This window comes from Hyla sarda, chromosome 10 (assembly GCF_029499605.1).
Source record: "Hyla sarda isolate aHylSar1 chromosome 10, aHylSar1.hap1, whole genome shotgun sequence".
NCBI classification, from domain to species: Eukaryota; Metazoa; Chordata; class Amphibia; order Anura; family Hylidae; genus Hyla; species Hyla sarda.
The window spans coordinates 120424411-120442118 of record NC_079198.1 but is presented as its reverse complement, the minus strand read 5'-3'; the positions used below and the strand labels follow the sequence as shown (position 1 = coordinate 120442118).

The following is a 17708-nucleotide window of genomic DNA, read 5'->3' as shown; positions in this document are numbered from 1 at the left end:
GGGGCTGTCTCGGACAGCCCCATTCAACCTTTTTCCCAGGTCACCAGAGACCCGATTGACCCGGAAAAGCTGCAAATCGTTGGTCTCGGGACCCCCCCAGGGGTTTGCACAGGGTGCCTGCTGATAGATATCAGCAGTCACCCCGGTCCTGTCCCCGCCCGGCGAGCGGCGGGGACCAGAATTCCCACGGGCGTATCCATACGCCCTCAGTCCTTAAGGACTTTAAAACGTCCTTAAGGGGTTAAGCGGTTATCCAGGATTACAAAAAAATATCAATTTTTTTTCCCCAGGAATAGCTCCTCTTGTCCTCAGTTTATGCGTGGTATTGCAGTTTAATTGAAGTGAGTGCAGACAAGTTGTAATACCAGATGCAACCTGAGGACAGGTGTGGTGCTGTTGTAAGAAATAAGCGCAGTTTTTCCAGCCCTGAATAACTTATCATAGAGTGTTTCTCAACCAGGGTGCCTCCAGCTGTTGCAAAACTGTTTTGCAACAGCTGGAGGCACCCTGGTTGGGAAACGCCATTAGACTTTCGAGTTCAGCTGACGTGTGGCCAGTTTCAATATGGCTGTCCGGGCATGCTGGCAGTTGTAGTCTTACATAAGCTAGAGACACACTAGTTGGGAGACACTGTCATAGAGAGTAGTTACAGCCTAGAAATCAGCTATATTTTTTGTTTTCCATTCTGGATGACCCCTTTTACCTCTCACATAACAATAAAATATGTAAGTTAAATGTTAGCGGAGAATCGGGAGACCCCCCCCCCCTCCATAGACAGTCAGAAATTGGTAGGTTTAGCTGACTATAAAAACCTTGCCGGTACAATATGTAAATCCTGTCTCCTCCTGCCCGGCACGCTTCCATTATATATTGTTTAGCGGTGACAAGCGGTCACGCTGCTTCTTAGTGCCTTGTGTATTCACCACACAGATGCCGCATTAACTTTATAAATAGGCCATCAATCTGGTTTTATACAACTCTTGTAAATCCTCCTGCTATTCAGGGAATGCGGCTGTAATATCCAAGAGCCGACTTCTTATGAGTTCTGCAGATCGCCGCCGCTTACCGTCAGCTTAGGGAGGACAGAACTGCATTTTTATTCGATTTCCTTTATGCCAAAATGAATTTATGGGGGTCTGTACATAAATAAGAGCTAGCGACTTGAAGGAGTTGTCTTGTTTTATGTCAGTAAAGCTTAAACTTGCTATTCGACTCTTAAAATTGATGGTTTATCCTCCAGACAAGCTATCAATATTAGATTGGCTGCCAGAATCCTGCTGATCAGCTGTTTAAAGGGGTACTCCACTGGCCAGCATTTGGAGTATACAAAAAAGAAGGTTGCAGCAGCACTCTGGTTAAAAAAAATGGAGGCTCTTAGTGCACTTTTTGATCAAAAAGTGTCCTCCATCCACCATTCGGAGGTGGCCTCATTTCGGATGGGACCCTAACACTCATTTCACTCACCTCTGCTGGGCATATGGCCTCTGTCTGTGTGACATGCTGGATACACTATCAATTTAACAAACCTCCTGCAAAACAGGGAGGGGTGCACAGCTACAGAGGGTGCCGCTCCCCCTTAAATTGCACAACAAAAACCCAAAAAAGAAAAATAGCCAGCACAACTACTTAATACACTGGTGCAGGCTGGCCAGCGTTCGGAACATTTAGTTCTGAATGCTGTCCGTGCGCTGTGGTGGGGCGGCCGTGCCCCCATGCAATGCCACACCCCCTCAATTCAAGTGTATAGCCGCCCCCCCTCCCATAGACTTGCATTGAGGGGGTCATGCCTGGACAATGCAAGGGGGTGTGGTCAATATTAAACAGGCATTGTCATTAGGCAAAAATTTTTACATCCCCTAGCGACGTATCAAAAGTTTTGATCAGCGGGGGTCTGAGTGTTCAGGAGAACGAGCCGGGAGATGTTTGCCCTTATCGCATTCTATCCTGGCTCTGGGTCACATGGTCGAGACAAACTTGCCATATAAACACTATCAGTGAAACTTGGACCAATACATCCAAATTAGCGATTTCCAAACCAAAAACATCTACCAAAATGTAGCTAAAATATATATCTTTATTGTAGTATTGCCATTAAAAGTTACCTGCTTATTGTTAAATTCTGCCTCATCAGCCGAGTCTCCACGACCACTCGATCCTCCGATCCTGACTGGTGGTGTTTGATACAATGTCTGTACCTGTGAGATGGAATAATCTTATGCAAAGTTAAATTCTCCACTCACTCACTATAATATCCCCCTGATGAACTGTATTATCTACTATATGGGGAAACATGTCGGAAAAATGTGGGATTGACCACCATGTGGATCGTTGTCATAGAATTTCACTCTTTTGATATATGTGCACCGATCTCTTGTTTTTAACTGTTTTTGGAATTTTGTATTAGGATTTTAATGGCAATACTGCTATAAAGATATATATTTTAGCTATATTTTGGTAATGTTTTTAAACTTGCCACATAGGTCTATGACAGGGTCTTTATCACGTGATACATGCGAGGGGGGAGGTTATTACAGGTAGTGGAGTGCACGGCTGTACTTCTCCTGTCTCTTTCTCCTGAACACTCATGTCCCCCACCGATCGAAACTTGACAGGTGGTCTTTAAAGGGGTACCGAACGCTTGAGCCGGGAGCTCGTGACGTCACAGGCCGTCCCCCCTCATGACGTCATGACCCCTGAATGCAAGTCTATAGGAGGGGGCATGACGGCTGTCTCGCCCCCTCCCATAGACTTGCATTGAGGGAGCGGGCGTGACGACATGAAGGGGCGGGGCTATGATGTCATGAGCTCCCGGCTCAAGCGTTCGGAACAGTTTGTTCCGAACACTGAGCAGTGGAGTACCCCTTTAAAGGTATCCATACACCAGATCTCTCCTGATACCCATCATACATATGCATGCTTTGCTTGGGCGAGCATTCATGTGTTTTTAAATTGGGTGGTGGGGGATGCTACTGCCAGATACCAGCATGCTGGGAGTTTTAGTTCTGCAACAACTGGAGGCACACTGGTTGGGCATTGCTGCCATTTAATAGAATTCTGGAGCATTTTATGTAGAACGCTTCATTGTGCTTATCCTCTTATAATTTTAGGAATAAATTGACAACTACACAGGTGTGTCCCTACTCTGACCCTGTCCAATCAGAGCGTCACATTGCAGGTTCACACTCCTTTTGACAAGAGGAATGTTTGTTCCCATGTGTCAATTCATTTCTAAATTTCCAGGAGGGATAGTAGAGGAACGGCACTTTGCACAGGGTTGCTCCTCAATTGTTTTATGATGAATACAAGTATTTACCAAAACAGACGAGTAAGGGGAGCGGACAGGTTGCCTTTATATGCCTCCCCTGGAGGCGCACGATGGGTGGGATGCTCCCTCCTTTGCTGTGTACAGCTGTCAGCTCTGTGTATGTCTGAACTGATGTATAACCCGTCTGGGGCCGGTGCGATGAGCATCACTGTTCTACTCACTAGACTGCAACTCAGGAGATCGGAGCGCCGCTCAAATTTACTTTCATCTACTTGAATAGACATTCCTGGTCCTACAGCGGAGGTTTCCTTAGATGACCCATGAAGTTTACATGAGTCGGCTTCAATGAGGGATTAAAATTTCTAAAAGACTTTACGTTTGCTATTATACAGATTGGTAAGAATAATTACATTCAGGTATTTAACTTAAAAGTTTACTCCGGTGGAAAACACTTTATTTATTTATTTTATTTTTTTAAATTGAACTGGTGCCAGAAAGTTAAACAGATTTGTAAATGACTTCTATTAAAAAATCTTTACCCTTCCAGTACTTATTAGAAGCTGTATGCTACAGAGGAAATTGTTTTCTTTTTAAATTTCTTTTTTGTCTTCTCCTCAGTGCTCTCTGCTGACACCTGATGCCCGAATCAGGAACTGTCCAGAGCAGGAGAAAATCCCGATAGCAAACCTATGCTGCTCTGGACAGTTCCTGACACGGACAGAGGTGTCAGCAGAGAGCACTGAGGACAAGACAAAAAAGAAATGAAAAAATAATAGAATTTCCTCTGTAGCATAGAGCTGCTAATAAGTACTGGAAGGATAAAGATTTTTTTAATAGAAGTCATTTACAAATCTGTTTAACTTTCTGGCACCAGTTCATTTAAAAAAATATACAAATAAAAAAAAAATGCTTTCCACCAGAGTACCCCTTTAAGACAGCAAGCAGTCTATAGTCGTGCACTATTGTCAGGAGGCCTTAAAGGGGTACTCCGCCCCTAGACATCTTATCCCCTATCCAAAGGATAGGGGATAAGATGCCAGATCGTGTGGTCCCACCGCTGACCCACCGATCTCCCTGCTACACCCAGCGTTCGTTTAGGGCAGGCATAGGCAACCTTTGGCACTGCAGATGTTTTGGACTAAATCTCCCATGATGCTTGGTCAACATTTTGTCTGTAAGAGCTTCATGGGAGATGTAGTCCGAAACATCTGCAGTGCCGAAGGTTGCCTATGCCTGGTTTAGGGCGTCGCCAGTCATCTGGCACGGAGCAAAGTTCGCGCCGTCCACCAGATGTCTGGGTGCCGCAGCCGAGATCGTGGGGGTCGCAGGACCCCCCCAATCAGACATCTTATCCCCTATTTTTTTGAATAGGGAATAAGATGTCTAGGGGCAGAGTACCCCTTTAAAGGTGTTATCTCAGATTGGAAATACATAGCTGCTTTCTGTCCTCACCTGTCCTCCGTTTGTGTGCGGTAATGCTACTCTGTTGCATTGTAGTTAATGGAACTGCATTTTAATACCTCACTCGACCGGAGGACAAATGTGGTGCTGTGATGAAAGCAGCAATGTTTTTCTAATCTTAGGTTACTCCATTAAGCTGCCCCAAACACAAGGGATGTTGGCTGCCATCTTTTCTGATACCCCCCCCTCTTTAACCCCTTAAGGACGCAGGACGTAAATGTACGTCCTGGTGCGGTGGTACTTAACGCACCAGGACGTACATTTACGTCCTGTGCATAACCGCGGGCATCGGAGCGATGCCCGTGTCATGCACGGCTGATCCCGGCCGCTGATCGCAGCCAGGGACCCGCCGGCAATGGCCGACGCCCGCGATCTCGCGGGCGTCCGCCATTAACCCCTCAGGTGCCGGGATCAATACAGATCCCGGCATCTGCGGCAGTGCGCGATTTGAATGGATGATCGGATCGCCCGCAGAGCTGCTGCGGGGATCCGATCATTCAAAAAGGCCGCACGGAGGTCCCCTCACCTTCCTCCGTCCGGCTCCCGGCGTCTCCTGCTCTGGTCTGTGATCGAGCAGACCAGAGCAGAAGATCACCGAAAACACTGATCTGTTCTATGTCCTATACATAGAACAGATTAGTATTAGCAATCATGGTATTGCTATGAATAGTCCCCTATGGGGACTATTCAAGTGTAAAAAAATGTAAAAGTAAAAAAAAAAGTTAAAAATCCCCTCCCCCAATAAAAAAGTAAAACGTCCGTTTTTTTCCTATTTTACCCCCAAAAAGCGTAAAAAAATAAATTTTATAGACATATTTGGTATCGCCGCGTGCGTAAATGTCCGAACTATTAAAATAAAATGTTAATGATCCCGTACGGTGAACGGCTTGAACGGAAAAAAAAATCCAAAATTGCTACTTTTTAAATACATTTTATAAAAAAAAAAATTATAAAAAATGTATTAAGTTTTTTTATATGCAAATGTGGTATCAAAAAAAAGTACAGATCATGGCGCAAAAAATGAGCCCCCATACCGCCGCTTATACGGAAAAATAAAAAAGTTAGAGGTCATCAAAATAAAGGGATTATAAACGTACTAATTTGGTTAAAAAGTTTGTGATTTTTTTTTTTAAGCACAACAATAATAAAGTATATAATCATGGGTATCATTTTAATCGTATTGACCCTCAGAATAAAGAACACACGTCATTTTTACCATAAATTGTACGGCGTGAAAACGAAACCTTCTAAAATTAGCAAAATTGCGTTTTTCTTTTTAATTTCCCCACAAAAATAGTTTTTTGGTTGCGCCATACATTTTATGATTATAATGAGTGATGTCATTACAAAGGACAACTGGTCGCGCAAAAAAACAAGCCCTCATACTAGTCTGTGGATGAAAATATAAAAGAGTTATGATTTTTAGAAGGCGAGGAGGAAAAAATGAAAACGTAAAAATTAAATTGTCTGGTTCCTTAAGGCCAAAATGGGCTGAGTCCTTAAGGGGTTAAACATTCACGCTCATCTCAGCAGTGCTTGCATGTGTACTGAAAAGGGAGAAGGCAGAAAGACGCTGCCACACTCCTCTGGCGGCAGCTTATCTCCTCAGGAGCAAAAGTTTTAAAATCCAACATCTGCCATCAGATGTATTCGATCAGTGGTCTTCAACCAGTTGCTCTCCAGCTGTTGCAAAACTACAACTCCCATCATGTCATGGCATGGTAGGAGTCATAGGTTTGCAACAGCTGGAGAGCTACAGGTTGAGGGACATTGCATCTAATGCAGTGTTTCCCAACCAGGGTGCCTCCAGCTGTTGCAAAACTACAACTCCCAGCATGCCCGGACAGCCGAAGGCTGTCCGGGCATGCTGGGAGTTGTAGTTTTGCAACAGCTGGAGGCACCCTGGTTGGGAAACACTGCATTAGATTTTCGATTTCAGGTGACGTGTGGCCAGTTTCAATAGGAGTTTGTGATTTCTCTGTTCTCTTGTACCAAGGAGATTCTACAGCAGTTTTATTGCATCTTGGCTGCTGCGGTATTTTACCACATTGGTCCTGAATTACTGCATGAATGTGGGATTTTCTGGTTATAAAAGCACCTCAATATAAGAGCAATGTTATAGTATTTTTTTTCTGTAATCAAAAAGAAGTGAAAGCTTTGTTTTAATAGAATAAATGTATTTTTTTTTTTATTTTTTTATTGTGCAACGAATATTGACTTGTGTTCTTCTTTTTTCTAGGGGTGGCCCATAGAAGTCAGAGCAGTGAAGGAGTCAGTTCGCTAAGCAGTTCCCCATCCAATAGCCTCGAAACACAGTCCCAGTCCCTGTCTCGTTCTCAGAGCATGGACATCGACAGCGTTGCCTGTGAAAAAAGGTAAAATACATAATAGGTTACTATAGGGGAAACTTGCTTTACCACATTTTATATAATGGTAGTGACAGAGACAGTCGCCTCTGTAAGTTACTGAATATGGTGACTGTGTCTTGGTCATTACAATTATATTTAAATGGGCACTGTCATGAAAACAAAAAATTGATATGTTGTAGTACTTAAGTACTACAACATATCTCTAATATAGTTTAATTTAAAAAAGTGATTTTAAAACAGTTTAAAATCACTTTTAAATTCGGCCACTAGGGGTCGCCCTCCTAGTGGCCGAATGCATTCAGCAGTGACGTCACCACTGAATTTCGACTCGTTGAAGCCTGGCAACGAGTCGAAATACAATCACTGCTGTGCTCGCTCCCGCCTGTCAATCAGACAGGCGGGAGCGAGCGCTTTGAAGGAAGAGGACGCGCGCAGGCTCGGGGACAAGGTAAAGTATTATGTTCACTGTATTATGTATACTGTTCACCTATACAGTATGCCTCCAGTTTCCCCACTACAACTCCCAGCATGCCCTGGGAGTTGTAGTGGGGAAGCCTGGAGGGACACTGAATAGGTGAACTGAGGGGGAGTGGGTTGAGCGGCGGGGCCAGGGGGGGTTGTGGGCTGCGTGGCGGGGACGGGGTACTCTGGGTGAATTAAGGGGAGGGGGAGTGAGTTGAGCGGCGCGGCGGGGGTGCTGCGGGCTGCGCGGCGGGGAGCGGTATGTGCTCCGGTGTTCACCTATACAGGGTGTCTCCAGTTGTTTCCCCCCTACAACTCCCAGCATGCCCTGACAGCCAATAGATGTCAGGGCAAGCTGGGAGTTGCAGTGGGAAAACAGCTGGAGGCACCCTGTATAGGTGAACTACGGGCGGAAGTTCCGGCCCCAGCAGGCATCAGTGACGTGGTGCCTGCTGGGGAAGTCTGCCTGGTAGTGAGCATGCTACCAGGCAGACAAGAAAGCATTTTTAATATGGTAAAAAAAAAAATTTAAGGTAGGGAGGGGGGTTAGGGACAGATGAGTAATATAATGGCCATGCCTGGTTAATGCAGCTTATCTCACATTGAGGTGGATGGGAGCTAAGCTGCAGTAACCTGGCACGGCCAATAAAAATTGGAGCCATCAGTCCTGTGTGTGTGTGTGTGTGTGTGTGTGTGTGTGTGTGTGTGTGTGCACGCGTGCGCTGGAGACATGTGATCTATTCATTAAAAAACAAGAACCGGTGATTTACATGGATTGTCCTTTTTTGTCATTAAATCTTAAAGGGGTATTCCAGGAAAAAAATATTTTTTTTTTTTTTTTTTTTTTTTTTTTTAAGATCAACTGGCTACAGAAAGTTAAACAGAATTGTAAATGACTTCTATTAAAACAATATTAATCCTTCCAATAGTTGAAGTTGAATTGTTCTTTTCTGTCTGACAACAGTGCTCTCTGCTGACACCTGTCTGTCTGTCTCAGGAACTGTCCGGAGCATAAAAGGTTTGCTATGTGGATTCGCTCCTACTCTGGACAGCTCCCGAGACAGGTCGCTTCAGAGAGTAGTTAGACAGAAAAGAACTCAACTTCAGCAGCTGATAAGTACTGGAAGGATTAACAATTTTTAATAGAAGTAATTTACAAATCTGTTTAACTTTCTGGAGCCAGTTGATGTATATAAAACATTTTTTTTTTTCCTGGAATACCCCTTTTAAAGCTGATGTCCAATGTGGACAACCCTTTTAGTAAATAAGGACCCTCAGGAGAACTGGTGGGAAGCAACACATTTTAGAGGTATGACATGGTGCCTGTCCAAATGAATCGGAGGCCATGCCATGTATGCCTATACTCTACAGCTGTTGTACAACTACAAGTCCCAGCATACCCTGACAGCAGCTGCAACCGCAGCATCTATCGGCTGTCCAGGCATTCTGGGAGTTGTAGTTTTGCAACAGCTGGAGGCACTCTGGTTGGGAATCACTGATCTAGACTATTGTTTTAAAATTTGGACTCTCCAGCTGTTGCCAAACTACAACTCCCAGCATGCAAAGAGTCCCAAGTTGAGGAACACTGGTCGTCTTGATCACTAGGGTGGGGAAGTCAAGCCCATGTTGTGGTTAAATTCTACTCCATTCAGTTGGGCAGGGGAAGCAGATTCCAATGGTTGATCAAGAAGACACTGTGGATAGTATAGGTCAGTGTTTCCCAACTAAGGTGCCTCCAGGTGTTGCAAAACTACAACTCCCAGCATGCCTGGACAGCCTTTGGCTGTCCAGGCATGCTGGGAGTTGTAGTTTTGCTGCATGGTTGGCACCCTGGTTGGTAAATACTGGTATAGATACTAATGATTATGGGAATACTCGTCCATATGGAACTTCTTGAACCAGCAGGTTATATCTGTGGAGGGGTACCCTTATTATTAAAATAAAGTAATGAATGAAAGATCTCCACTTGCACAACATACTCCTACTATAGCTTTTGTTTTTGACTTTTTTTTACCCCTTGTTTCCAGCATGTCCCAGGTGGATGTGGACTCAGGGATTGAGAACATGGAAGTGGACGAGACCGATCGAAGAGAGAAGAGAAGCCTTAATGATAAGGTAAGTTTAAAGGTGTTGTATACCACCAAAAAAATAAAATAAAATAAAGTTGGTGATAATTCATTAAAAATTCACTTATATTGTATTCTCTGTATGAAAACATATATATTTTGTATAGTGATGTTCACAGGATTAGACATAAAAGTACCAGAGCCAGCACCACATGCCAAAAGATATCAGAATATATTTATCAAGTAAAAATTGCACCAATTGCATAACACAGTATCATAAGTATCAATATTGCACTAGGACTGGATGCAGATAAGAACACAGTATAGCACTATATCATTCCCTAGTGGGAGTTGCCGCTCTACTCTGCCCACAGATAGTGTTAGAGTCCTCCTCATAACAAGTTGTAGTTGCATAGCTGCTTACCCATGTGCACTGCTGGTGCTGTGCCTGGACCCCGAGCGAGCTTTCGCTCCTTCCTCAGGGGTCTCAGTTTAATGGTGTACTGCAGCTGAAAACAACAAAGGATGGGGAATAAGTGTCTGATCGCGGGGGGTGGGGGGCGGCGAGCGAACGCTGGGACCCTCCGATCTCCCGTACGAGGACCTACACGCCCCCTCAATGTATCTCTATGGGAGAGGTGGAGATGCAGAGTTTGTGCCTCTCCCATAGAGCTGAATGGAGGGGATGAGGTCGACCACACAAGCATTAGCCGCGCAGAGCTGCAGCAGTTACGGGTCCACGTTCGGGAGATCGCGAGGGCTCCCAGCGGTCTGACCCAGGTTGGTACTATTCCTTCTTTTTTTTGCTACAGGTAGAAGTCTATGCAGAACTCCTCTCTGCAAGGAACTGCATTGTCAGCAAATAAAAGCAAATGGGATATTGAAGTAAAGCTAATGGATAGCAAGGGGACATAACCACCTTTCTTTTATGTACACCACTCTCTACAGTCCATGTTGGGTCTATTCTCACTTGTACTTACAGATACTGATGTTAAAGGGGTTCTCTGCCCCTAGACATTTTATCCCCTATCCAAAGGATAGGGGATAAGATGTCTGTTCGCGGGGGTTCTGCAGCTGGAACCCCCACAATCTTTGTGCAGCATTCGGCATGACGTCATGGCCACTCCCCTCGCTACATTATGCCATGCCCCCTGAATGCAAGTCTATGGGAGGTCGCCATGCCCCTCCCATAGACTTGCATCGAGGGGCGTGGTGTGATGTCGCGAGGGGAGTGGCCATGACGTCATGACCCCCGTCGCCGGCTCTAAGCGTTCAGAACAAAATGATCCGAACGCTGGGGCAGTGGAGTACCCCTTGTTAAGCAAGTGGGTGTCCTTCTGTTGGTTGATTTGATATATGCCTGATTTTTATTGCAGGAATCCTCTGCAGGATCTGAGGTGTCTGAAGAACAGTCACTGCAGCTGGTCTGCAAGATCTTCAGAGTATCTTGGAAAGACAGAGACAGAGATGTTGTTTTCCTGAGGTCTCTATCGGCTCAGTTCAGACAAAACCCTAAAGAAGGTATTCTGTGCTCTTGAAGCAGAACATATTAAACATCATTACTTTTGAGGGGCTGCATAAATACCTACAGTTGTACCTGTTATACTAATTTTTGCTGTCTTATTTTCCTCCAGTGTTCTCCAATTTTAAAGACCTAATTGGGCAGATTCTAATGGAAGTCTTGATGATGTCTACGCAGTCCAAAGACGATAACCCTTTTGCCAGCTTGACCGCCACATCGCAGCCAATAGCAACTACACGAGTCCCAGAGAAGACTTTATTGCTCAACTCTGGGTCAACACCTGGCACCAGCCCCATGTTCTGTAACTCTGGATCCTTCGGTGCCAGCTCCTTGTCAAGGCAAGTGGAGTCAACCGTGAGAGTATTGGGGCAATTTGGTAAAAATGATATCTAGTTAAGCAATCCCAGTACCTGAGATTAAATTAAATGTTAAAGTGCGACTAAAAAGAGACTTTGACTGCATGAAGATCACCATGTTGCACTGCAGATCACACTAATGACCATTCACATGGTTGCACTTCAACCTGTCATCAGCACTGATACAGCAGCACCACATGGTGATTTTTGGGATGCGACACAATGTAACTCTAGCCTTACTGTTTACATGCATTTCAGCTTGTAGTTACAGAAAGTGGGATTTCCATAGTGTTTAATAAAGTTACTAGGCATGAGAATAGAACAGTTTATTTTGGAACTATCTTTGCTTTGCCTGAAGCTACCGATACAGCATTAGGGTACGTTTACACCTGCAGATTTACTGCTGCAGATTTTGCTGACTATTGACTTTAATGGGTAGCAAAATCTGCTACAGCAAATCTGAATCAGAAAATATGCACATGTGAACGTACCTTTAATGATTCCTTGCTTTAAGGGTAGGGTCACACATGCCGTACTTTGCTGCATATTTTCTTTGTTACCCATTCACTTCAATGGATTGGAGAAACGCAGCAGCAAAATACAGCGTGTGACTACCCCTAAGGTGTTTTCCTGCCTTAAAAAAAATAGTTAGGGCTCAGACTGTCATGAAATGAATTAGTGTGACACTCGGTTTGCCCGGATTCCCTGCTGTGCCTGTCATAACAGTGCTCGGGCCATGCTGAGCAGCACTTCAAGTGCCTGCTCAGCCAATCACTTGATGCCGAAGTGACCTGTCACAGCCAGTGACTTGGCTGCGGCCATCTCCTGTGTTCAAGCAAAAGCAGGAAACTGCTCAATTGGGACTGGACCGCTTTGGGACAGACATGACAAGAAATTTGGCAGTTGAATGTCATATATATGCATGCAGTCATGGCATTAAATGTTGGCACCCCCTGAAATTTTTCAAGAAAATAAAGGTTTGCAGTAACACATGTTTTCTATACACATGTTTATTCCCTTTGTGTGTTATGGAACTAAACCAAAAAAGGAGGAAAAAAAGCAAATTGGACATAATGTCACCGAACTCCAAAAATAGGCTGAACAAAATTATTGGCACCCTTAACTTAATATTTGGTTGCACACCCATTGGTAAAAGTAACTGAAATCAGTCACTTCCTATAACCATCAATAAGCTTCTTACACCTCTCAGCCGGAATGTTGGACCACTCTAACTTTGCAAACTGCTCCAGGTCTCTCTTATTGGAAGGCGTCTTTTCCCAACAGCAATTTTAAGATCTCTCCACAGGTGATCAATGGGATTTAGATCTGGACTCATTGCTGCCACTTCAGAACTCTCCAGCGCTTTGTTGCCATCCATTTCTGGGGGCTTTTTGACGTATGTTTGGGGTCATTGTCCTGCTGGAAGACCCAAGATCTCGGACGCAAACCCAGCTTTCTGACACTGGGCTGTACAGTGTGACCCAAAATCCATTGGTAATCCTCAGATTTCATGATGCCTTGCACACATTCAAGGCCCCCAGTGCCAGAGGCAGCAAAACAACCCAAAAACATCATTGAACCTCCACCATATTTCACTGTAGGTACTGTGTTCTTTTCTTTTTAGCTTTATCTTGATCTCATCTGTCCACAAGGCGTTTTTCCCAGAAGGATTTTGGCTTACTAAAGTTCATGTAGACAAAATGTAGTCTTGCTTTTTTATGTCTGTGTCAGCAGTGGGGTCCTCCTGTGTCTCCTGCCATAGCGTTTCCTTTTCATTTAAATGTCGACGGATAGTTCGCGCTGGCACTGATACTCCCTCAGCCTGCAGGAAAGCTTTGAATATCTTTGGAACTTGTTTGGGGCTGCTTATCCACCATCCGGACTATCCTGCGTTGACACCTTTCATCAATTTTTCTCTTTCGTCCACTCCCAGGGAGATTAGCTACACTGCCATGGGTTGCAAATTTCTTGATAATGTTGCGCACTGTGGACAAAGGCAAATCTAGATCTCTGGAGATGGACCTGTAACCTTGAGATTGTTGATATTTTTCTACAATTTTGGTTCTCAAGTCCTCAGACAGTTCTCATTTCTGTTGTCCATGCTTAGTGTGGCACACACAGACATACAATGCAAAGACTAAGTGAACTTCTCTCCTTTTGATCTGCTTTCAGGTGTGATTTTTATGTTGCCCACACCTGTTACCTGCCCCAGGTGAGTTTAAAGGAGCATCACATGCTTGAAACAATCTTATTTTTCCACAATTTTTAAAAGGTGCCAATAATATACACATTATAAACATTATATCCAATTTGCTTTTCTTCCTCCCTTTTTTGGTTTATTTCCAATACACACAAAGGGAATAAACAGGTGTATAGCAAAACGTGTGTTACTGCAATCCTTTCCTGTGAGAAATACTTCATTTTCTTGACAAATTTCAAGGGGTGCCGACATTTACGGCCATGACTGTATATATAATTTTTTTTTCTTTTTGTTTTCATGCATGTCTGAGCCCCTACTTCAAATATTTTTTGAGTCTGCGTGACCCTTTTAAAGGGGTTATCCTGGAAAAAACTTTTTTTATATTTATCAACTGGCTCCAGAAAGTTAAACAGATTTGTAAATTACTTCTATTAAAAAATCTTAATCCTTTCAGTACTTATGAGCTTCTGAAGTTAAGGTTGTTCTTTTCTAAGTGCTCTCTGAGGACACGTGTCTCGGGAACCGCCCAATTTAGAAGCAAATTCCCATAGCAAACCTCTTCTAAACTGGGCGGTTAACGAGACACGTGTCATCAGAGATTACTTAGACAGAAAAGAACAACCTTAACTTCAGAAGCTCATAAGTACTGAAAGGATTAAGATTTTTTAATTGAAGTAATTTACAAATCTGTTTAACTTTCTGGAGCCAGTTGAGATTCTGTCACTTCTCTTAACAAGCAAGAAAAAAATGCTCCAAAATTTTATGACTCTTGTATAATTTCTCCTGGAAATTGACAACTGGGCATTACCACCCCCCTTATTTTTTGTATAGTTGTGTCCCTACACCAGTCTTTTCTAAACAGTATGTCCCCTGCTATTGCAAAACTACAACTCCTGGCATGCTGGGAGTTGTAGTTTTAGAACAGCTGGAGACACACTGTTTGGAAAACACTGCCATGCACAGTCTGAGCATGTCATTTTTGATTGGACAGTTCCTTAATGTTTTCGAAGACACACCATTGACAAAAAGAATTCTAATACCAAGTGTATTATACATTTCCACCAGGAATAAAAGGGGCACAACTCAAAATTGTTCTAAGAAAAGGGTCTCCAAAATAATTTCATGGGGATAGAAGTCTTTAAAGCAGACGTGTCAGCACAGACACGTCTTCTTTAAGCTTTGGTGAGGATAGATGTTTTTATTTTCTAGTTTTAGTTTAGTGATCACTTGTGGTAGATCGATGCTTGTTTTGCAATAAATTCATAGTCTACTGCTCAGGGCTTCTCCCAACCCAATAGGGACTGAGGAGCCACCTCTGCACATTACCTAGAAATCTATATATTTTCCTGTGAAACTGAATATATTAGTCTTGTAAACTGTCTTTCTCTCTGCTGTATGAACATTTTAGAAGCATAGTGTTCTGCTTTAATTTCCCCTTTCTAAATATTTTTTCTACTTCATATTTCTCTTCTTTATCCAGTCTTTATGATGCTAGTCCTGTTCAGACCATTGCTGTGACAGCGCCCAGTTCACCCTCACCCCCTGTTTCTAATGCCCAGCCCTTTAGCACTGGGCAGTCTTTGGCTGTACCGTCAAGCCCATCTCTACCTCATGCAGCCTCCTCCACACGTTATCGGCCTTACGCTGTCACCCATTCAGCCCCCTTGCCCATTCCCTCCAGTCCGGGTACTTCCAGGCACTCCCCTGTTTTGCACCTGTCACTCAGCCCTCGCGCCTTGTCCAGCAGCCCTCGAGCAGTGCCCTCAAGCTCACCCAGACGGAGGTCTTTGGTATCTCCCAGAATGTCCCCCAGACAAAGCCGGATGCCTCCTAGGTATTTCCTCTGCAGGTTGTGGGTGTGTGCATGACACCTGTATGTTGGTGTGCTCCCTTTACATTACTGACTGTTGTCTAAAGCATGGTAACTATTGGAAATCTGCATGTCTACTGAAGTCTCATAATGCTCTGATATTACAGATATTTTTTACAGCCTGAAGTCTCATGGTGTTCTGATAATAGAGATATTTTCACCCGTCACTGTCATGTATTACTTCAGTGATGCTTGAAGGGGTACTCTGCTGCTCAGCGTTTGGAACAAACTGTTCCGAACGCTGGAGCCGGGGCTGGGAGCTCGTGACGACATAGCCCCGCCCCCTCATAATGATTGCTGCGTCCCACCCCTTCAATGGAAGTCTATGGGAGGGGGCGTGACAGCCGTCACGCCCCCTCCCATAGACTTGCAATGAGGGGGCGGGGCGTGACATAAGGGGATGTGTCCATGATGTCACAAGCTCCCGGCTCCAGCGTTCGGACAGTTTGTTTTCCAAACACTGAGCAGCGGAGTACCCCTTTAAGCTAGCAAGGTGTATTTTAGACTCTTGTCTTTTAGAACCTACATAAATTTATTTATTTATTTTTTTTTGGGCGGGATGGAGAATATGTTAATACACCTCACCCTAAACTACCCAATGTTTGCACTACTTTTGATGATGAACACCTCCCCCATTTTTGACTAAAACAGAACATAGCGTTATGTTAAATTCCCTAATATATTGCTATTAGCAGAACATAGAACAGGGCGCTGCTAGGGGATATTTGAGTTCTCTGCTGCTTCAGAACATCGGCAACTTATTACCCTAATGCTTCAGGTTAAGTCCCCACAATCCTGGAAATACTCTTTAAAGGAATTATCCAGTGTTTGCTTAAAAAAACCCACAATAATAAATACATTTTATATGGGCTGTTGTCAGAAAATAATCTATACTTACCTGGCCCTGATCCCCTGCTGCTCCTGTTTAGCTCCTTGCTGTCTTCCGTACTTCTGGCTTCCTCTTTCTGAGATGATCACTGGCTGCAGTGTCATCTTGTCTAAACCAATGATTGGCTGAGCGGGAAGGTCCCAATCCTTGCTCTTGTCTTGGAAGAGGGAAGATCGGGGAACAAAGAGGAACTGCTGCAGGGATCCGGGAGTAGGTAAGTATACTGTTTTTTTTTGTTTGTTTTTTTTCCCCTCACATGACACAACATATGTCATTGGAAGAGGACAGTATCTCAAGACTGACCTGGGGAACCAGAGTTGCAGGAGGCTGGGAAGCGAAGTATACGTGTGTCCTTTTTTTTTTGTTTATTTTTTATTTTTTCTTAAAATTGTCCTTTTTTTTTCCATTTGCAAATCTATGTGGAAGATCTAAAAAATAGTCTAGACCAGTGGTCTTCAACCTGCGGACCTCCAGATGTTGCAAAACTACAACTCCCAGCATGCCCGGACAGCCGTTGGCTGTCCGGGCATGTTGGGAGTTGTAATTTTGCAACATCCGGAGGTCCGCAGGTTGAAGACCACTGGTCTAGAGGTTGTAGGTTAGAGTAAAATGCTGCAATTTTGTTTGTTTTTTTTTCTACTTAAAAAAAAAAAGGGTAGGAGAGGAAAGAAAACAAACAAACCAGGTATTACTATATATACTGTAAATAATTGTGTATAGATTTGTGCCAAAACCTGCCATTTTCTGATTGTCTACTCAATAAATTAACTAAAACTACTGTTTGTAAACCATTCCTACTTCTCTCGTAATTCCACATTTTTCGAGTGATGAGAAAAATTTGTTGCATGCCATCATTTGCATTTTATTTAATTTTTTTTGCACAGTTTACACTAAAACTGCTTACTAAATATGGGCCATTGTCTTGAAGATATACATTTTCCATTTTGGCTAATGTCCCTGGAGCTGATTTTTATTTCTTTTTTTTAAACTTGGTAGGGCCACCCATGTTGGCTTTTCATTAGCTTTCACTAAAAGGTTTGTCATGTTCCAGTTGGTTTGGACAATAGCAGCCTGTAAAGCTATACAATGCTCAGGTCTTGTGATGTATTGTGCAGTGTTCGCGATCTCTCTACTTGCTGGGGTTTGCAGTTCAGCTCGGTGAATGCTGAATGACCTCTGAGTAAATAGCTTCGTGTAAATGCTGCCATAAAGAGACGTCTAGTTCTTTACAATTAATGTATAGATACC

At 43.7% G+C, this 17708-nt stretch overlaps 1 protein-coding gene across 4 annotated transcripts in view; it reads left to right on the top strand.

Moving 5' to 3' along the window:
* UBE4B (ubiquitination factor E4B) overlaps positions 1–17708 on the top strand; it is a 91406-nt gene that overhangs the window by 44366 nt on the left and 29332 nt on the right. For 3 of the 4 annotated variants that reach the window (XM_056543528.1, XM_056543527.1, XM_056543526.1), the window contains exons 3-6: positions 6966–7101; positions 9585–9672; positions 11000–11144; positions 11258–11483. In XM_056543528.1, coding sequence (XP_056399503.1) covers positions 7070–7101; positions 9585–9672; positions 11000–11144; positions 11258–11483 — 491 coding nt within the window. In that variant the 5' untranslated portion in view covers positions 6966–7069. Of the gene's footprint in view, positions 1–6965; positions 7102–9584; positions 9673–10999; positions 11145–11257; positions 11484–15181; positions 15536–17708 lie in introns of all 4 variants that reach the window. The other variant, XM_056543529.1, reaches the window with a different exon arrangement.